This window comes from Pseudonaja textilis, chromosome 3, assembly GCF_049901715.1.
Source record: "Pseudonaja textilis isolate UNSWEBS1 chromosome 3, rPseTex1.2, whole genome shotgun sequence".
NCBI classification, from domain to species: domain Eukaryota; kingdom Metazoa; phylum Chordata; class Lepidosauria; order Squamata; family Elapidae; genus Pseudonaja; species Pseudonaja textilis.
This window is the reverse complement of record NC_141992.1, coordinates 82,425,006-82,441,901: the sequence shown is the minus strand read 5'-3', so window position 1 is coordinate 82,441,901 and position 16,896 is coordinate 82,425,006. Positions and strand designations below refer to the sequence as shown.

The 16,896-nt window shown below is 39.1% G+C and overlaps 1 protein-coding gene and 1 long non-coding RNA gene across 2 annotated transcripts; one reads left to right on the top strand and one right to left on the bottom strand.

The window, feature by feature from the left end:
- Positions 1–1,103: 1,103 nt before the first annotated feature.
- Positions 1,104–6,039, bottom strand: LOC148126190 (uncharacterized). Its single transcript, XR_015742938.1, has 3 exons — positions 5,869–6,039; positions 5,010–5,174; positions 1,104–2,502 (listed from the first exon to the last, which is right to left on the bottom strand). It is a non-coding gene; the product is annotated as an uncharacterized LOC148126190 (long non-coding RNA).
- Positions 6,040–6,060: 21 nt separating this feature from the next.
- VCAM1 (vascular cell adhesion molecule 1) lies at positions 6,061–16,351 on the top strand. Its single transcript, XM_087930257.1, has 6 exons — positions 6,061–6,406; positions 8,142–8,426; positions 10,186–10,497; positions 10,861–11,133; positions 11,874–12,356; positions 14,071–16,351. Exons 1-6 carry the CDS (start codon positions 6,355–6,357, stop codon positions 14,229–14,231), a joined length of 1,566 nt encoding a protein of 521 aa, XP_087786383.1. The 5' UTR covers positions 6,061–6,354; the 3' UTR covers positions 14,232–16,351.
- The last annotated feature ends 545 nt before the right edge of the window (positions 16,352–16,896 follow it).

Below are 16,896 nucleotides of genomic sequence, written 5' to 3'. Positions count from 1 at the left end.
TGTCTTAATGCATGGGCCTGATGGGCACTTGCCCGTGGGCCCCACAAGCATAGGGGCCCCATACTAATCTGTGTATGTTAACCCTTTGATGCACCTTGTATCATATAAATACAGCAACATATTTATTACATTTTATTGCATTTTTAATTAATACCAACATGCAAATATATGTTTAATTTTATTAACCATTTACATTTTTATTCCTGTGAGTAGTTGTCGTAGAGGTCCCAGTACACTGCTTTGCTGGGGGGGGCATAATGCTGTTAAGATGGCCCTGACAGACATTCAGGCCCTGATAGTTGTGGGTCAAGTTTTCATCGGAAGAGAAGAATTGCTCAATACACAAACTAAAGAGTGTCAAGTTCTGGCATGGTTGCACAGGGATTCCACAAACCTTGCTGGGAAAATAGATGTTTTTCCAGAGGTGGTATTCAGCAGGTTCTGACCAGTTCTGGAGAACCGGTAGTGGAAATTTTGAGTAGTTCAGAGAACTGAAAAATACCACCTCTGATTGGAGATCGTACAGTATTCTTCCCCTGCCACACCCACCAAGCCATGCCCACAGAACCAGTGGTTAAAAAAAATTGGAATCCCACCACTGAATTGTTGTCTCTGTTCCTGAATATTCATTCCCACATTCAGGCAAACAGATAAAAGCAAAAATAGATTTTCCCCCTCCTTTGGTTAGCTACAACTAAAAGAATAACCTTTACTAATTTGGTACCTGCCAAATACAGTGGGACTTCAAATCCCAGAATGCCTAGTGATTGTTAGTAAAAGCCTTGAGACACTTTAGGGACAATTGCTGTGGAGTATGGGCAAATAAAGTTTGATGCAGGTCCTGGTGAAAAATATCTCAGTTGCTTTCAGTTTCCCTCCTTACTGTATTTTTTTTTCCAAATTTCATTACATCTTTGGATGGGAGAAGGTAATCATTTGTTTTATCTTGGACTATCTTCCAAGCCTGAATTAAAATAACTTGGTTTTATTTCCTAGAATTAAGCAGGGCTTCCAGCACTGTTAGTCAGACTCTAGATCTTGTAAGTAACAGGCAGTCATCCAATTATGAAGATATCAGGAAAACGAAACTGTAGAAATGGTTTGGCAAAATGAAACAGTAAAGAGTAACTTTATTGGAAGAGTGAAGAGATACCTACAGATGAGAATGTGATTAGGAAAATATTAAAATGTGCAGAAATGAACAGATTAATGTTGGCAATTAAAGAGAAAGAGCAAACTGAATACTATACGGTTTGGGATCTATTTTATCAATGGTTAAATAATAAAAAGGGAAGTTAGAAACAGGGAAACAAAATAAAGAAGGTATGTTAAAAGAGATAAGTAAATATTATGACTAGTATGTTGAATATTACTATTTTAATATTGTAGAATTAATATTAATGTAATGAATGATGCTGCAATGTTTATTATTGTTTTACAAAGATATTTGTATCCAGACAACACACTGTTCAATTGAAGGTGGAATTATTATATTATTGTTTTTTTTTAAATAAAGAGTAATTTAGCTGGTCAATCTTCACTTTCAGATTGTTCATACAATTCATAAATATATTGTAGTACATCAGATGAGGCTTGTGCCTTCTCATTTAGGAATTTAAGATTATCATCTTACATTTAAGGATTTAAGAGTATCATCCTTGATTTATAAACAGTTGCTTAGCAACTGTTCAAAGTTACAACAGCCCTCCCAATGTGAGAAGATATGAAAGAGCATCCCCAAAGATTGCGTTACTTTTGGCAAACCCCTGGACAATGGTGTGGTCACCAGCAAATCTGTCATGCTCTTGGTAGAGTTGGACTCTGAGGGAAAGGAGGAACAGCTGACAGGGAGTAGAGGTGTGGCTCCAGAGGTTTTGGAGGAGGCTGGGGAAGGGCAGGGGCCGGCTGGGTAGTCAGAGGAACAACCAGGCCCAACCCCTCTGCATCCTAGACATGGGGAGGAATGGAGAAGGAAACAACTTGGCTTACAAGAGAGGAAGCGGCCATGATCCTCCTCATTGGTTGCAGCTGGGGAGACAAGTATATAAGAGAGATGATTACAACACAGTGTTGCCGGAAGCAAAGCGTATTTTATTTGGGGCTGAAGTTACCTTGGTTGACATCCTTCCAACAAACTGTGCCTTGTTATCTCCTTGAATTTGGTAATTACTTATCCTGGTCCATTGTGGAAATTTGGTCATTGTAGTTTGTTTGGTTTTTTGTTTCACCTCTATCTGCTCATTAAGTTTGGACTGTATTGCTTTCTTTTGAAGACTATTTTTGAGTACATTTTATCTCCAACTGAGAATTATTAAACAGTGGGGCCAAGTTGGAGGCATTAAAGGACATTTATTTACGTTTTGGATTTTGTTATGTTTGTGTTACACTCCAGGTCATCACAAAATCCTTCCAACCCAGAAGCACCCTTCAGTTACTTTACCAGTGCTTCTGACATGAACACAGACAGCTGGCTATTCATTGTAGAACAGCAAAATAATAGGCCTGTTAATGTGAGAGTCAGACTGTCGGAGGAAGGAGTTAAACAGGGAATTAGTCTGGAATCCCTATGTGGGCACAAGAGAGTGAAATCCGATCCACCCCTTGAATGCTGTTGAATCTTATCTAGTCTCACCCAGGTATAAGTTTGAGAAGTTTTTTACGCATAGGCCTGAGCAATAAAAAAGGTAACTGAACTCTTCACATGTGGATCTGATTGATCTTATCTTTCAACCATCCTGGCATAGCTTTTCTTACAATCAGATTTTTGTAGCTAGTGAAGGCTCAGAGGCATATCTTTAAAATTATTTTTTTTTCAAATTTCATTTAAAAATTACAAGAAAAAACAATAACAAAAACACCTAAGTAGACTTATAAAAAAGCTATATACCATTAATAAAACAATTGTTAAACTTAAAGAAGAAAATTCATAGAAAATGAAGGAGGGGGAAAATGACCTTACATATTACACTTATGAAATGGTTTAATAATAAATAATATTACTATAAAATGGTCTATACCAAATATTACTGTAGATATCACCAAACCTCTACCATAGTAATTTCTTTTAAATTAATAAATAAATAATAAAACAGCAGCTCAGGGAAGACCAAGAAAGCAAAATCTGGATAAATTTTAGTGTGGCATTGTTTTAAATACTCACAGACAGCTGCTAGTTTTGAAAAGTAAGATCTAATTCCCACCCTGTTTCTGATGATTAACATTTTAAAGTATTTAATAATAAGGTAAGACTTCAAACTATTTAAGATGCAGCCATTCTTTGCTCATTTTTTTCCCTCCAGGAGTTTGTGAGATGAAGAGAGGCAGAATATTTTATCAAATCACCTTTAAAGCACTTTGTAGAAATGGAAAGTAAAAACAATTGTGGAATGTGGAAATTCCATAAATGTGCAAAAAGAAAAATTCATTTGAAGAGGAAATAAATGTGTTATATCTTATTTTCAGAAGATCCTACTATTTGTGAGCTTGGGTGAAACTGCAGGTCTGCAGTCTTCTTCCAATATATGCATTTATACAGCTAGTCCTCAACTTACAACAATGTACTTAGTGATCATTCAAAGTTAGAATGGCACTGAAAAAAAGTGAGTTATGACCATTTTTCACGCTTATGACCCTTGCAATATCCCCATGGTCATGTGATCAAAATTTAGACGCTTGGTAATTGGCTCATATTTATGATGGTTGCAATGTCCCAGAGTCAGACAATCTCCTTTTGTGACCTTCTGACAAACAAAATCAATGGGGAAGCCGGATTCACTTAAGAACGGTGCTCCTAATTTAAAAACTGCAGGGATTCGCTTAACAACCGTGGTAAGAAAAATCATCAAATTGGGCAAAATTTGGTGAACAAATGTCTCTCTTAGCAACAGAAATTTGGGGCTGAGTTGTGGCCATAAGTTGAGGACTACGTGTACTGGCATCCTGTTGTGCTTCGCCAGCAGCCTGTGCAGATGGCAGCAGAATCGGACAGTGGGAAAGAAAGGGGATCAGTCCAGGAGTCTGGAGAGGACTTGGACGAGGGTCCTGCATCCGATGCAGAGATGGGGCCAGGACCATCTGGGAGTGGGGTGCTGCCTCCGGAGCCTTTGGAGTCTGGCAGCAGCCAGGCAGACAACCCAGGGGAGCCTATTCCCAGTGCGCATGTGTGCTGAGCTGCTAGAAGGCAAGAGCAGCTGAAACATAAGGGGCAACTCGGGAGTAAGGCTGGGAGGTGATTGCCCACCCATAAGGTATAAAGGACAAGTAAAGGTGATAAAACCTTTGCAGGAAGCAAAGTAGTTCATTCCGTTCAGATTCATTCTTCGTACTTCAGTTGGGGTTTTTGTTCCTAGTTCATTTCATACTTCTGTTATTGGCAGCACTTCACGGGAAAGAAAGGTGGGTGCTTATCTCGAGGGACTGTTTGAGATTCATTACAGGCTGGGAATGAAAACAATTCCCAGCATTGCAACAAAATAAGACGTTTTTAAAATAAGCGTGTGCGTAACTACGGTCTAGGAAGCCTTGGTCAGAACACGTCCCCTACACTCAAGACAGAACAGAGGCTGGCCAAAATAATTGTCATTCAGGAATCAGCAACAGTGTCTTCTAAACAGTAGATGTTTGGGACTATAAATGCCATGATATTTTGCTGTTATCCAAAGATATTAGGTGCAAGACCTTTGAAGGACATCGCCTCATCTTCTCCACAGACTGACTAAACAGAGACCCAACTTCGGGTAACTGGACTTGATGAAGATTTTTGGAAAATTCCAAATCTAGCAGCCTTTTCCTTTTTGGGAGCTTCAGCATTGCTACACGCCTAGTATTGCTCTCATAGGGTCTTTTGTTTGTATTGCTAACTCTCTAAATACTCATTACAACAGCACTGTAAAGTTGACCTAAGATGTTTATACCCAGTCAGCAAATATTATTTTTTGACATGAATACAGACAGCTCTGCCTGTTCATCGTAGAACAACAAAATAATAGCCCCTGTTATTATTATATCACCTGTCCAGCTGAAAAGGTCTCCGTGAATTCATGAGGCCTGAAGTGAATGCTTGAAGATCAAGTGAGGTACTAATACCATAAAGCCTCTATAAAGCCTTAGTAAGACCACACCGAGAGTACTTCGTCCAGTTTTGGTCGCCACAGTATAAAAAAGATGTTGAGACTCTGGAAAGAGTGCAGAGAAGAACAACCAGGATGATTAGGGGACTAGAGGCTAAAATATATGAAGAACAGTTATAGGAACTGGGCATGGCTAATCTATGAAGAACATAGAACATAGAATAACAGAGTTGGAAGGGATCTTGAAGGTCATTTAGTCCAACCCTCTGCAGGTGAATCTATTCCAAATATCAGCCTCTACCTAGGATCAGAGACTCACAGCCTCCTGATTGTGAGGGAGAGTTCAGAGAAGGATCAGTGTTCCAATATTTGAGGGGCTGCCACAGAGACAAGAGGGTCAAGCTGTTTTCCAAAGCACCTGAAGGCCAGACAAGGAATAAGGGATGGAAACTGAACAAGGAGAGTATTCAACCTGAAAATAAGGAGAAATTTTACGGCAGTGAGAACAATCAACCAATGGAACCGTTTGCCTTCAGAAGTTGTGGGAGCTTCATCACTGGAAGCTTTCAAGAACAGACTGGATTGCCATCTGTCAGAAACGGTGTGTGGGGGGTTGGACTAAATGACCTAAAAGGTCCCTCTTCTAACTCTGTTAATCTGAACGGTAGACATCCATGTTTCAGTGCTTACGTCCGATAAACCGATTCTTCCCCCATCAATTTTGACAGAAAGAAGAAGAATATCTCCATTTTATGCTAAAACGATTAAAAAGTGGCTCATTTTGCTTCTTTTTCCTTACTTTCCTGGTTCTCGTTCTCTTTCGGACACGGGCACCCAAATGCACAACCAGAGACGAAGATAATCTCCCAACGGGCGCTGTATAGTTCCTTCGCGGGACACTTTGCTGCCCAAAGAAACTCGGACCCTTGCAGGAAACCGGGGGAGAGGAAGTTAGAAGAGAGGCAATTCCAACATGGGCCGGGCTTCCGGGGGTGGGAGAGCCGGTTTCGTTTTTCTTGTTCGGTTTTAGGGATTTTCCATCCCGGAATTTCCAAGGAGCGCTCTTTCTCCCACAGTCCTACTCCCCCTCTCCGTCCCCTCCTGCCCTCCCCCGTCCCTTCTCTTTATAAAAAGAGCGAAATGGGGGTCCGGCGTACACTGATTTCTCTTTCACGGTCCCAGTGGGTCCTTCTTGGAGAGATCCCTGGGCAAGGCAATTTCGGGACTGCCCTTTCTGAACCCGCTCAAGTTTTGCGTCCCCCCCGGACCCAAGTCGTCGCAGCTAATGGCACGTGTGACTTCAGCGTTGCTTTCCTTGCTCCTGACATTCACCACGGGTGAGTTTAGAGCTTGTTGCTGGCGCTCTAAAGAGAACACGTGTCTTGTTTTGCATTATTAAGCATCTGAAATAAAAATAATAAAAATAAATGTATTTGCTCCAAGATAAGATGATAGAGATAGATAGACAGACAGACAGGCGGATGGATGGATGGGTGAGTGGGTGGGTAGGTAGGCAGACAGACAGACAGACAGAATGATAGAGATAGATAGAATGATAAATAGATGATAGAGATAGATAGATAGATAGATAGATAGATAGATAGATAGATAGATAGATAGATAGATAGATATTACAGAGAGTGTGGGTAATTTTAATGTATGCCAATCAGTGTAAATTCAAAGTGACAATAAAGTTATTCTAAGTGATTTTATAAATGTCCTTATAAATCTTTTACTTGTGAAGAGATTTTTTTAAAAACGAGGATGCAATTTTTGTAGACTTATTACAAGCAAATCCCACTGACTGCTACTGGATTCCCTTGCAAGTAAGCAGGCATAATAAACCTTGTGCTGTTAGCGGACAGGAATCCACATGGATTCAGAAATAATACTGCAGCCATGTGAACCGTTAACTTCAATATAGCAACCAGTGTACTCAGAAGATTTCTTCCTGAGTAAAAGTGCATTGATGGGATTGTCATTCGAAAACCTTAATTTATGGGTGACGCATTCTTCTAATACATTAAGTGGAAGCTTAATTATATATTATTACATATTAACTCTAATGATATACATAAGCATGTGCCTTTCGAACTAAACTCTTACTCTTTAGGACTCAAATTTGAGCAATATTTAGATTGTCAGTTCAGTGATTGGTAATCAGTCAGTTCAGTGATCGGTAATTGTGCTGAGACCTTGAACTTTAGGCTGTAAGGCAGGACTATTTCCATATAACAATATGCATGCATTGGAATTCCATCTTCATCTATTTCATTTAGACACCAATCATAACTTTAACTCATCAGAATCAATGGCACAATAGCTTGATTGTGTGGACATATTAGAAGTGGTTCCACTGAATTCAATAGATCTTTAAGATCAGTGGTTATAAGATTGCAGTCTTGGACATGTTATTAATTTTTCAGCCTGGGCCCAGAATGTGAGATTAGTATCACCATGACTACACATCCGGACAACAATTCCTAGTCACTTTTTTCCTGTATGCTGCGTCAGAGTCTGGATGACTTTACCGATTCTACATTCAAATAGATGCTATTTGTTGCCTTAATGCTGGTTTATAACTGTACATTCACTTTACGGTTCAAAGTTACAGTTTGTAACTTTAACATTCACTTTAAAACATGAGTAAATTCACACGTTCACTTTAAAACATAACACAGCGCTGTTATGGAAATAGAAATCTTACTACTATTGTAAGATATTTTTGAGAGAAGAATAAACATTATAGTGGAATAAAAAATATTTATTCCATTCCATTTAGGTGTGACCCAGCTTCAGACCAGCTCTGGGTGGCTGAGTTTATACTAAGGCAATTATTATACTAGCTATATTGTCTGCATACATCTTCACCATTCCCATGTCAAGCAATGCTTTTTGTCTTCACTCCTGCTTAGATACAGTTCCACTCTGCTTTTGTCTAGAAGCAGGTTTTTGAACATTGAGTTGGGCTCATTTGGATAAATACTTGATTCTAAACAGTGGGAAGATAAATATTTATCTGTAACACTGCATCCATATATCCTGAATGTTCTTCCTTCTCTCTTGTTTCAGCGAAAGCCTTTGGAATAGAGGACATTGTGCCAGATCACAGAGTTGTTGCACAAATTGGACACAAGCTTGCCCTAAGCTGCCGCACAACCGATTGTGAATCCCCGTACTTTTCCTGGAGAACCCAATTAGACTATCCATTAGGTGGGAAACTGAGCCATCAAGGAAAGAGTTCAGTTTTAACTATACAGTCTGTTGGATTTCAACATGAGCACCAATATCTCTGCACTGCTGTTTGCAAGCAGGGTGAACCGTCCAAAGAAAAAGCAGTCATGGTTGACATTTACTGTAAGTAACTAAACTATAGTAAGATGCAGTATATCTAATTCTCATGGCATACCTGTAGTTTCCACGTATATGGAATTTAAGTGTCTAATTGATCTGCAGGTAGGAATGGTCCTCGCAGATCGTTTGATCTTTTTCTTAAAGATTGTATTAGAAGGGACTTAGATATTGAATGGAGAAAGTGTTACATCATATATATATATAAAGAGTAATAGAAGAGCCAGATTGGTCTAATGGTTAAGGCACCAAGCTATAAAGTGAGAGACGATGAGTTTTAATCCTGTCTTAGCCATCAAAACCAGCAGGGTGGCCCAATCACCAGGAGACGGTGAGTTCTAGTCCTTTTCTTAGGTATGAAGGCCAGCTGGGTGACCTTGGGCTAGTTATTCTCTCTCTCAGTGCAATTCACCTCGTAGGGTTATTGTTGTAGGGAAAATAGGAGGAGGAAGATGTGTTTGATATGTTCTCTGCCTTGAGTTATGTACAAAATTAATAAAGGTGGGATACAAATAAATAATAAATAAAATAATATTGAACAGAACTGAAGTGCACTGTCGGTATGAATCCATAAAGATGAGATATAACCAAAGCCAGCCATGATAATAATTTCAACCATTACAACACTGGTCCAGATGACACAAAGAAAGTATGTTTTTAAAAACTTATGAAAAGTGAGGAAAGTTAAGGCAGTGGCAATCCATATCTTGGTATGTGTGTGCGTGTGCACGCACGCGCACGTTCACCGTTCCAGAAAGCATTGCTGGGATAGATCAATTGTATTCCATCAGATGATGCTGCTCAGATGAACCTTCAGCAGATCAACTGTATAACAACTTATGGGACAGATGGAAACAATTGCAGAATTTGGGAGTGTTTGTGCCCATTGTATTCGGGCCTGCTGTCATTGAAATTTTGAAGCTGTTTTTCAGATCATTACTTCCTAAGAATCCTGCAGGTCAGGTCCATAGACAATGAAAAATGTTGTGGAGGACACACCCCAAAAAAGAAGACAGGTTAATTGGAATCTGCATGACAAAGGCTTGGGTGTATGCCTTTCTATAAACATCTATAAAATCTGAATGCTCTTAAACTGGAAAACAATGCAGTGTATTTACCCTTAACATATTAGCAATAGCCCTTAGACTTATATATCACTTCACTGTGCTTTACAGCCCTTTCTAAGCAGTTTTACAGAGTCAGCACATTGCCCCCAACAATCTGGGTCCTCATTTTACCAACCTCAGAAGGACGGAAGGTAGAATCAACCTTGAGCCAGTCAGGATACAACTGCTGACAGTCAGCAGAAATAGCCTGCAATACCGCCTTCTAACAGATTAGCTCATTTTGCCAATGCACTTAAATTAAAATAATTTTACTGAAATGGGGGTGGCAGCATCATGGAACTGGAGGCAGGCTCCCCTTTCCTCCTCCCTGTTTATGGGTCTTTTGGAGGTTTTCATATGTTGAGAGGTTGTATAGAACAGGGGTCTCCAACCTGCATGCGCTGGCTGGGGAATTCTGGGAGTTGAAGTCCACAAGCCTTAAAGTGGCCAAGGTTGGAGACCCCTGGTATAAAATGCTGGTTCATTCAGAGTTTACACACCAAACAACAGCAATGCCATGATATTGGTTCAAATGCCATCATCTGGGAAGCAGTTTGTATCCAAAACATGAGGACTAAGTAGTTGTGAACAGAGAGTTGACAGTTTTAGCTGCTTAAAGCAAACTTCTCCTGATATGGTTTCTTCATTTCTCCTTTTAGCATTCCCCAGTGATCCGGTTATTGAGCTCAAAAGCCCTCTCATTCTTGGGCAACCTGCTTCTGTCACCTGTCGTGTCCCTGAGGTCTATCCTTCTGAGCAGTTGATGATCACTTTGATCAAAGGAAAACTAACTGCTGAAAAAGAGTTTTTTCAAGACCCTCATACAAAATCATTGCAGACCAAGAACCTGAAGGTGGATTTCATTCCTACCGAGGAAGATTTTGGGAAAGAGATTATATGTGTAGCTGAGCTGTCTTTAGAGGACATGGTTCTGGCGCCCAGGCAGGCTACGCATGTGATGGAAATAAACTGTAAGTATGTTGATGGAATGAAGATTCAAACATAGGTTGTATTCATGTTAAGATTGCTTCCCCCTGCAATAGGCTCGGCTAGTTTTAGGAGGATTTTAAGAAGGAATCTTAAGACAATTGTGGCAAGACAAGTCAAATGAGCAGTTCTGGTTTATGCTTTCATTTTCATTTAAAGTACCTTCGCCATCTGATTAATATTTGTACTTTAAACATTTTTAATAGAGGAAAAAAATCCATCCATGATTAAACATTTTTTGATATTCACCATGATGATTCTCAAATCCTTCCCCATTTGGGGCACTCATTATGACCTTCAACTTACAGTTTACTAATTTAACATGGCTATCCTTTGCTTTCTTTAAGATGGCCCACGGAATACTAAAATCGTGGCATTTCCAGGCAACACTGTACTAGAAGGAGAAGCACTGATACTTACCTGCTTGACTGAAAGTCATCCTCGGGCTAGTTTTGTCTGGAAGAAGCAGCTTCCTGATGGACTGGCCCAGAATATTGCAGAAAAGTACAACCTCTCTATCCCAAATCCTCAGCCCTCTGACTCTGGAACCTATACCTGTGAAGTCACCAATGAAATTACAAGTGTAGTGGAGAGAACATCGCTATATATTTCTGTACAAGGTATAAAACTGATGGGACTGTAAAAGGCCATATTCTTGAATGCACTCACAGATCTGAATCCCCACAACTACTGGCCTTGCAAAGCAAGGGTTTCACCTTTTCATCTGCAATAATCACCAGTCTTGTTTATAGCCAGTCTCATTTTAATCATGAAGGATCAGATAATAGCAACTTATTTAATATTGCAAAAGTAGGGTATTCATTGGTCAGCCTATTCATATTCACAGAATATTTATTATAGGTTTTAAAAAATCATTTGCAAATCAAGAGTTTGGAATCCCTAGATTTAATGCACTAATAAGTTTTCCAATATTTGTTGTGGGTCATTTTGAGAACCTTTTAATAATATACTATATAATAGGAGAGTGCGTGATCATTAAGTCCATTTCTAAACTTCCTAGCTTCACTTATAAAGCTTTCCTGTTTAGAATCCGATTATGAAGAGGAAAGATTAAGGCAGAGATAAGAAGTCTATCTTCTTTCACTGAAGTTATTTGAATGTTAACGTTAAATATTCTCTAGCTAAAGCCTGGATGTCAAATATTTTACATTCAAATAAGCACAAAAACCAATATATAAGGGTTTTTTAAATCTCAGGTGCTTGAGCATTCATGTTGAAAATATTCAACATTAACATATATAAACTATCATCACATAGTTTGATTTTATATTTGTCAAAAGCAGATTGCCTTCTTTAAACAATTATTAACAGAAGTGCATATTTTCATTTCTTTCTTTAGCTTCAGTCTTTTCAACAGCCGCTTCAACATTAACCACCCCATCCGAAACAACAGTATTAACCACCCCATCTGAAACAACAGCATTAACCACCCCACCTGAAACAACAGTATTAAGTACTCCATCTGAAACAACAGTATTAATTGAAACAACAGCATTAACCACCCCATCTGAAACAACAGTATTAACCACCCCATCTGAAACAACAGTATTAACCACCCCATCCGAAACAACAGTGTCTTTTACATCAGATGCAGCATCAGAAACTACAATATCGGTTATATCTCGTGCAACACTGAAAACTTTTTTGTCTACAGCATCAGATATAGCAACATCGGAGTTGATTACAATGTCTTCATCAGATACAGCACCCAAAATAATTACCTCCATGACATCACATGCAGCACTGAAAAACAATACAGCTGTGCACCTGGTGGATGCTTCTACTGATGACAGAAATAATACAGAAGAGATCATAATAATTGGTACATATTTTTCAATCATTGAACCAGATAACCATACTGCACTAATACTGCTAGCAGATTGCATTGCCTTAACACTCCATGCTTATTGGGTAGCAGTCCCCAAAGGGTAACTGAGATCAGCTCTTCTTTTCCCTGGCTAGGATTCTTGCAATACTAAAAGACATTGCTTAGACAGCAAACTAGCCTTTGTACAGGTAGTCCTTGACTGACAATTGCAATGGGGCCCCAAATTTCTGTTCATGAGCAAAGCACTTAAGTGAATTTTACCCCATTTTATGAACTTTCTTTGCCACAGTTGTTAAGTGAATCCCTGCAATTGCCCAGTTGTTAAGTGAATCTCGTCTCCCCACTGACTTTGCTTGTCAGAAGGTTGTAAAGTGGGAATCACATGACCCCAGAACACTGCAACTGTCACAAATGCATGCCAGTTACCAAGTGTCCAAATTTTGATCACGTGACTGTGGGGGTTGCTTCAAGGGTCTTCAGTGTGAAAAATAGTTGTACGTCTCTTTTTTTCAACTTTGAATGGTCACTAAGAGAATAGTTGTAAGTCGAAGTCTACCTGTATAAAGAAATTATATACAAGAGGAAAATAGCAACGAAGAAACGTGATCAGAAATGCAGTGTTTTCCATGGATCAAATACAATGGTGGGATTAAAAATTTTTTTACTACCGGTTCTGTGGGCATGGCTTGGTGGGTGTGGCTTGGTTGGCATGGCAGGGGGAGGATACTGTAAAATCTCCATTCCCTCCCACCTCAGGGGAAGGATAGTGCAAAATCCCCATTTCCTCCCCAGCCCACTAACCTGCTTGCCAGCTCTGTTCTTCTGTGCAGGGTAACAAAAGAAGACCCAGCCAATCAGCTGGGACTAGGGAGACAGAGAACAGATGTGGGCGGGGCCAGTCATAGGTGCTATTTGCCAGTTCTCCGACCTACTCAAAATTTCCGCTATCGGTTCTTCAGAACTGGTCAGAACGTGCTGAATACCACCTCTGGTCAGATACCTTAGCCTTTTAACTATTCCCTTACATTGCCTTTAGCCCATATTTCACTCTTTTCCTAACTAAAGTTGGTTAATTTTCCATATTAATCTGTATGGAATCTTTCCCCAAACTGATTTTGGAACTTTAATTCCCAGAATTCTCCAGATAGCAGGGCTACTGTAGAGTATTCCAGGTATTAAAAACTACACATTTGGAAAGGTGTCTTAGGGGATTGTTGGCAATGATATTATTCCCCTCTTCATCCCCCAAAAATGTACTTCTGATACTTCTATATCAGGACCTGATACTTCTATATCAGGACCTTCTGTCCAGTGGTGGGATTCAATTTTTTTTTACTACCGGTTCTGTGGGTATGGTTTGGTGGGCGTGGCAGGGGAAAGTCTGTAAAATCTCCAGTCAGAGGTGGTATTTGCTGGTTCTCCAAACTACTCAAAATTTCTACTACCGGTTCTCCAGAACTGGTCAGAACCTGCTGAATACCACCTCTGCTTCTGTCCATGAATGTGACAAGGTATAAACATTGCTATAAAGAGGAGTAGAATTTTTATGATTTGTGACCAAAATGCCAGCCCCAGAAGAGAAGGAAGAGGAGGTAATGTTAAATCCAGAAATAGATAAACATTTGTCAGTGAAACTTTCTGATAGCATTGTCAATGCCCATTGTTGTCATACTATACTCATTTTTTTCCCTGTTTGTTTCATTTTCAGCCAGAGTTGAAGAGCTGGAGTACGTGACTCCTGTAATCATCGTAGTTTCTTGTTTATCCATAGTAGCAGGTCCTGCAGCTGCCATATTTATTTACATTTTTAGAAAGATGAAAATAAATGGATCCTACAGTCTTGCAGACTCACTTAAACCAAACATATAAGTCCATTAACTGGAAGTAATTAGACAGTTTTAAAAGTTTACCAACTAGATGAGACTGGACCTTGCTCAGAATCTTGGTTGATCTTTCTCATCACAACTCGGTGTAAGAGGAATTGAGCTGATGTGCTTTGGAAAGGAGGCCAACCAAAATTAGGCCTTTTGATGGAAACTGGTCTCTTGGGTCAAGACTCTGTCTCCACTCAGTGTCTCCATTCAGCCATAAAGTGATACCTTGGACTAATCTATAGATATGTCTCTAAATCAGTGGTCCCCAACTTTTGGGGCACCAGATATCGGTTCCATGGAGAAAGGTTTTTCCATGGACCGGAGTGGGCATGATTTTGTGTATTGCCTGCATCCCCCAGGTGGGGCTTCCCTTGTTTGCATGGCCCAGTTTCTGTCATGCTGTGTCTGGTGCCGCTCCATGGACTGGGAATTGGGGACCCCTCTTCTAAACTATGCTTTCATTTTACAATATCAACTTTCATGTGCAATACGAGCCAAACGAAACCTGCCTTTCTTTTTGGTAGTGCCAGACTAACTTTCAGGCTTATCTACCTACTCAACGAAGTAGTTACTTATGAGAATAAAGTGAAATGCAATAGGGTGGGCTATCCAGAGATCCTTATAAATGGATGCAAGTCATGCAATATGAACAGTTTATCAACAGAAGAGGAGTAGCATTGCAGTGTAGCACTGATTATGTTACCTAGTTGGGTAATGAAATGTCTGCAACAAAACAAGCTCACAGAGCACCAAGGATCCCACATGAACAGCTTTGTGAATACAAAAAGGTCTATTTGCTAGCTTTAGGAAAATATATTTCTTTGTTTGGCAAAATGTCCATAAAGCTCCACTTTGCAATGTTTTTGTGCCATTTCTGGATCAGTTTACTGCACCTGTGAGCTCCTGCCATCCTTTTATTTCAACAGTTAAACCTCTTTGCTTCTGTGCAAAGTGACATGCTGCGTGGATATTTAGTTTTGTTTTCTTTATTGCTCCTGTATTTTGGTGTAGGGACTTTGTTACTCCAGGCAGTTCTCAACCAAGCAGTGATTTTTGCCCTTTGTTCTAGAAGACTGGTCATTTCCAAACTGTTTTTGAAGGATTGGACAGTAGAAATGTATGTAAATATGCTGTAAGATATATTATATATTTCTTGTAAATAATGTATCATATTCTGAACATATGTGTTATGCCGAGGTGGGATACAATTGGATAAATCTACAATAATATATGTATTTTGTATATAGTACTTTTAACCTGCAAGTAGCAAATACAAAATTGTTCACTGCTACTTGTGAATAATTACATGATATTCTGAAGGTTTTCTTTTCAGAATGGGCTTAATCCTGGTGGAACTAAAGCATTTCAAAGACCTGCTGATCTCAACAAAAGGGGATTTAAAAAATGCATTGTATTCTGTTGAAATTGGTTAAATGTAAAAAGTGTTTAGCTTTGATGGGTTGTTTCGGTATAAATAGATGCTCACACCCTCATGTTTGCAATGCCACAAATAGTGTGGAGGATAGAGTACATACAGTATACAGTTTTAAGGTTCTACATAATAGTGAAAGTTAATTTTTTTGAGAAATATTAGGAAACTTGAAAGAAGACCATGGTTTCCTGGAATCTCTAGGGAAAGGAAGTAACAACAATTAAACTGGTAATAACACTGACATATATTCATAGTATAGAAATGTCCCATTACTTAGTTCTAGATATCTGAATAAAATGGAAGGTACAGTCTTATATACAATTAAAGTAGGGCATGAGCATCATTGTAGAGCTAAAACTCTATTTCGATATTGTTAGCTATATTATGAAAGGAATGATTTGTACACTCCAGAAACAATTGCATTTTAAGTTCTATTCCAAGGTTATAACCTAATTTTTTTAAAAAAATATTGTGAGTCTTCCACCCACCGGGTTCATGTTTTGGTACTTTATAGCTTGTACAGAATTATTTAAATTTGTTTTAGCAATGCAGTGTTCTGTGAAACTGAATGTTTATGTTGACATCTGTGGATTTTCTTTTGTTTGACTAGAGAGTAAAATAACTCAAATGCTGTATTAATGTATGATTGAATTGTAAATAAAAGTACTTTTCTGATTTTATAAGCATTGCTGGTAACTCTTGATTTTCCTTGTTATCATCAATAAGCTACAACCCAATAGAACATCCATTCTCCAGAAAAAAGGAGATAGTGGGCAATGGCATAGATGTGGCCATGGGTATCTTCAGGGAGAACAGAAGAAGTCAAATGATAAAATGTGTGATGATATCATCATGCAAATGTGACTTGCACCACATGTTTAAACATGAGTACATAAGGATAACATTTGCATAAGGATGTTACTGTGTGTGTTTTATCATTTGGGCATTTTTGTGGTTTGCTGTAGGTGATGCCGAATGCAATTCATACCATACCTACTCTGTTGTCCTACGGCCTAACAATTCTGTGATCATATCACTGTCATTGCCATTAAACCCAAGGACAGACTTTGAGCAATAGCAGTGTGGAGTTAAACTAGTGAATACAAGAGGGATTTATACTCGAGAGAGGGTCTGGAAATCTTTTCAAGGAACAAAGTCACCTTAGCCAGTATTGGCACATTATTAAATATTAGCAAGTCCAGTTAAATCTCAGTTTAATGTTACCAGT

What these genes read in the sequence shown, in the direction of transcription:
- VCAM1 (XM_087930257.1), top strand. Translation starts at nt 6,355, where the DNA reads ATGGCACGTGTGACTTCAGCGTTGCTTTCCTTGCTCCTGACATTCACC. An exon ending in GCTCCTGACATTCACCACGG is followed by an intron (nt 6,407 to 8,141) that starts GTGAGTTTAGAG and finishes CTCTTGTTTCAG; the next exon opens with CGAAAGCCTTTGGAATAGAG. An exon ending in AGTCATGGTTGACATTTACT is followed by an intron (nt 8,427 to 10,185) that starts GTAAGTAACTAA and finishes TTCTCCTTTTAG; the next exon opens with CATTCCCCAGTGATCCGGTT.